Source organism: Nylanderia fulva, unplaced genomic scaffold (assembly GCF_048542155.1).
Source record: "Nylanderia fulva isolate GAGA-0341 unplaced genomic scaffold, ASM4854215v1 Scaffold1051, whole genome shotgun sequence".
Lineage (NCBI taxonomy): Eukaryota > Metazoa > Arthropoda > Insecta > Hymenoptera > Formicidae > Nylanderia > Nylanderia fulva.
The window spans coordinates 4,552-8,222 of record NW_028189250.1 but is presented as its reverse complement, the minus strand read 5'-3'; the positions used below and the strand labels follow the sequence as shown (position 1 = coordinate 8,222).

At 42.0% G+C, this 3,671-nt stretch overlaps 1 protein-coding gene across 1 annotated transcript; it reads right to left on the bottom strand.

The window, feature by feature from the left end:
* Positions 1-784: 784 nt before the first annotated feature.
* LOC146725069 (uncharacterized) lies at positions 785-2,166 on the bottom strand. Its single transcript, XM_085484830.1, has one exon. The coding sequence runs from the start codon at positions 2,164-2,166 to the stop codon at positions 1,240-1,242; it is 927 nt and encodes a 308-aa protein (XP_085340956.1). The 3' UTR covers positions 785-1,239.
* Between the last annotated feature and the right edge of the window lie 1,505 nt (positions 2,167-3,671).

The window sequence follows — 3,671 nt, the reverse complement described above, 5'->3', positions numbered from 1 at the left end:
TCGCTATAGCGGTATTGCCTTCCGCTCCTACTGTATCGTCCATGTGACCGGGTGTATCCGCATCCCATAAGCACGAGGTTAGATGGGAAGTTTTTGCGGGTGATGAATAATTTAACAACGCTTCGATGTACGCGCGGTACGCATAAGCGTTGTTTGGAGGCGACACGAGCTTTTGATTGAAATACACGTCGATTTGATTGAAGATGGAATGAAGAAAATGATTTACGGGGCCCACGTTGACGGCGGATCCGGTGGCGAGACCGGGTAGCGGCTCGGTTTCTACACGTACCCGAAGACTTAGTAACGTGTGTGTGAGATCTAAATATTCTTCTCCGTGACCCGGGATGACGAATTCTAGCGGGGAGTCGTCCGAAAGCGAGGTCACGGGTTTGTAATAAATCCATTGCGAACTTTCGATGCTAGTTTGCGTGGGCGGTAAAGAGAAGAGATCGAGCTCGCTCTTTAAACACTCGCTCGAGTGTGTGTGAAGAAATGACATTTTTTTCTTTCACCACCTGCTCTACCAACGTTATTGTCACGAACAAACGTATTTAGAATAATGGCGATTATGAAAATATATCGTATACTGTACGCTTTTTACCGCTATTAGCTTTACGCCGTTTCGCGGACAACTTGAGTCTTTTTACAGTCGAGCGATTTTTCCCTCGTATTATTTTTAGTTTTTTTTGTATTTGTTCTTTTTTTCCCACGCGACTTGATTTTCGATAAACTTTTTTTCTTATTTGTCTTACGACGTTTACGCGATGCGGTTACCGAGGATTTAGCGACGTGACTCTTAAGCTTGCCGAAAGGAAACTGCGCTACATGAATTTTTTCATCCGATTTATATCCCCTACCTTTCATTAGACTACTTATTTTTTCCCTAGCTTTTCTCTTAAGATTGTCACGCGATTGTTCAAAACGATGCTTGACAGCTACCTTTAACGGCATTTTATTTTCAACATCCTCGATTATATTAACCCCGGCGCGCAAAGCTTCTTTACCCACTGCCCCTAGTCCTCTAGTTAAATAAGGCAATACGCGTCTGAACATTCCTCCGAGAAAACTACCTATTCCATGACCTCGTTGATAGGGTGAACCGACAAAAACTCGTGGAATTCCACCGCCGCGAGTTCCACCGTTTTGTAATCCGTTATAATACTCCGAATAATAATCCATATTAATGAACAAAATCCTTCTTTCTTATCAAAAAAATCTTTACAGAGTATTTTTAAAAATCTAATCGATACGTTTAAAATGTAAAGTCACCGTTAACGTGCCGGATTCAAATGGTATATTTTTTCCAGTATCGTCTTTTATATCGATTTCAATCCGTCGGAAATTTGTTAGGCGCACCGGGATATAATGCGGAGGTGAGAAATATTTCACTTGATTCGTTCCATATTCGTAATCGCGCCCCACCCCTGTGACAGGCACTATTCGGAGAAGAGGAGTTTGCACATCGCCTGTTATGTAAGGTTCGCAAATATCGCAATAAACAAACAGTTTATCGGGAATACCCCGCGCCAAACTACACGCTTCGTAACTATAGAATCCTTCGCGACGTACTCCATTTTCGTCAAGAGAACCGAGTTGAAGAAAAATTGAAGTAGATTTTTCTTTGGAATTAAGCTTAGATGTCGTAAGCATAGAACAATAGTGACTTCTCCCCTTAGGAGCGTTATAAATAAAATCAGCTAAACCGATCATTTGCAAAAGTCTATCGGAAAAATGCATATAATGACTCAGGTTGCAACCAGCGGGACACGCGAGGAAGAAAAAAATACTACCGCCTGTAAATTTTTCTTGCTCCAAACGAATATGGGAACCGGCTTCTTTGCACGACGAATTAATCGCGGAGACGAGCTCTTCCATATTATTATAAACGCCATTTGATATTACGGCTTCCTTCGAAGTTAACATCTCATCTTCTTTATTTTTCTCTTTAACTTGAGGGTCGATATCGACGAAACTGAGTACATTTTCTTCGCGCCTTACATGAAAAAAGGTATTAGGGAATTGGATTTCGCTCAACGCGACTTCCCAGTCACCGTGTAAGTGCAGCGATTGAGGTAATTCCGTAATGAACGATGAGGTTTTATTGTCGGGGGAATAGCGTATACTGCTATTGCTTGGAAGAACCAGAAGAAATTGATCCACCCTCATTTCGAAGAATAGTTAAATGCGAAGCGGGTATCCAGGAGTTAAATTTAGAAGGATACCATTGCCAGCTAACTAATAATTGTTTATTGTTACCGCGTCCTCTGCTTTTTATCACACGATCGACGATAAATTCCTCGTCGCGTAAGTCTTTAATAACCGGTGCTAATTCTTGTTCGTAAAAAATTCCGTCTATAATTTCACCCGATAAATCACTTAATTCATATACGCGGGGTTTTCTCCATTCGAGAACTCGATGAATTCGAAATATCTCCTCGCTCCACTTCGCCTCGTATCCTTTCTCGAACGTTACTTTTGCTCTGCTGACGCGTACGAGATCGTTCACGCGGTATTTAGCCTTTGTTTACGCCCACGCTTCTTTTTCTTTTCTTTATCGTTATTCCATCGTCGTTTCATATTTTCACACGCGGTACGAGCATTTTCTCGCGTAACGACAGCGGGTTGCATTTTGATGGTGGAATGACGAGTATGATTGTAAGCGTGAACAATATCTTGTAAAACATCAAAGTAACGACGTGTATTTTTATGCGTAAAATAACGCCACATCCGCTCCTTGAGTGTTCTATTAAATCGTTCCACTATAGACGCTTTAATATCGGGATTGCGCGTTACGCGAAAACGGATGTCTTTTTCTTTTAAGAAATTTTGTACAGGGCGGGCGATAATTCTTTGCCTTTGTCGGTCTGTAAGTATACAGGTAGTCGACCCTCGTTTCTCGAAAATATTTGTTGAAAGGCCTTTATTACGCAGGTAGCTGTTTTGTCACGTAAAGGTTCTACCCAAACAAATTTACTAAGCACATCGATAACCGTTAATAGATAAGAATAGCCGTCATTATAGCTCTTGAGATTACGAAGATCGATTAAATCGACTTCCCATAAATCATCGATATTTGTTACGTTATAATGTAAACGAGGAAATTTTCGTCGTACCGGCCGATGCAGCGTGTATGCATCCTGTGATTTAAGCCACTCGACGACTTTGTTACGCGTAAAATTCGGTTTTTAACGGCTCGCGATAAATTGTCCACCGCAGAGTAGCCTGCATAATGCGAGGGGTCGTAATACAATTTTTCGAATTCCATCAATTGAGATTTATCCAATCGAGTAAAACCTCTTCTTCTCTTTGACGGAGAAACTACGTTATATGGTAATGTTCTATCGTCGTCACCGTCGTCGTCACCTTCTTCGTCGGCGGATATAAATTGCGTATCTCCTTCGGTTTCACTCGCTTCGTCTAACCTGTGACTGTGCGATTTTGAACGTGTGATCGGAGTGGAGGATCCGCGAGGTAACGCGGGTAGTAATATAGCGAGATCGCGCGCCTACTTTTAATAACTTTTGATTTCCTATGAGACGCGGTGACGTACCTATGTCACGTAGTAATCGAGCAAACTGATTTCTTCCGGTTGCTTCTACCGTTTTTCTCTCGCGTACCGCATCGTTTATAAGTTCCGCGATATTCGAACCCTCCACAATGTCGCCGTCTAT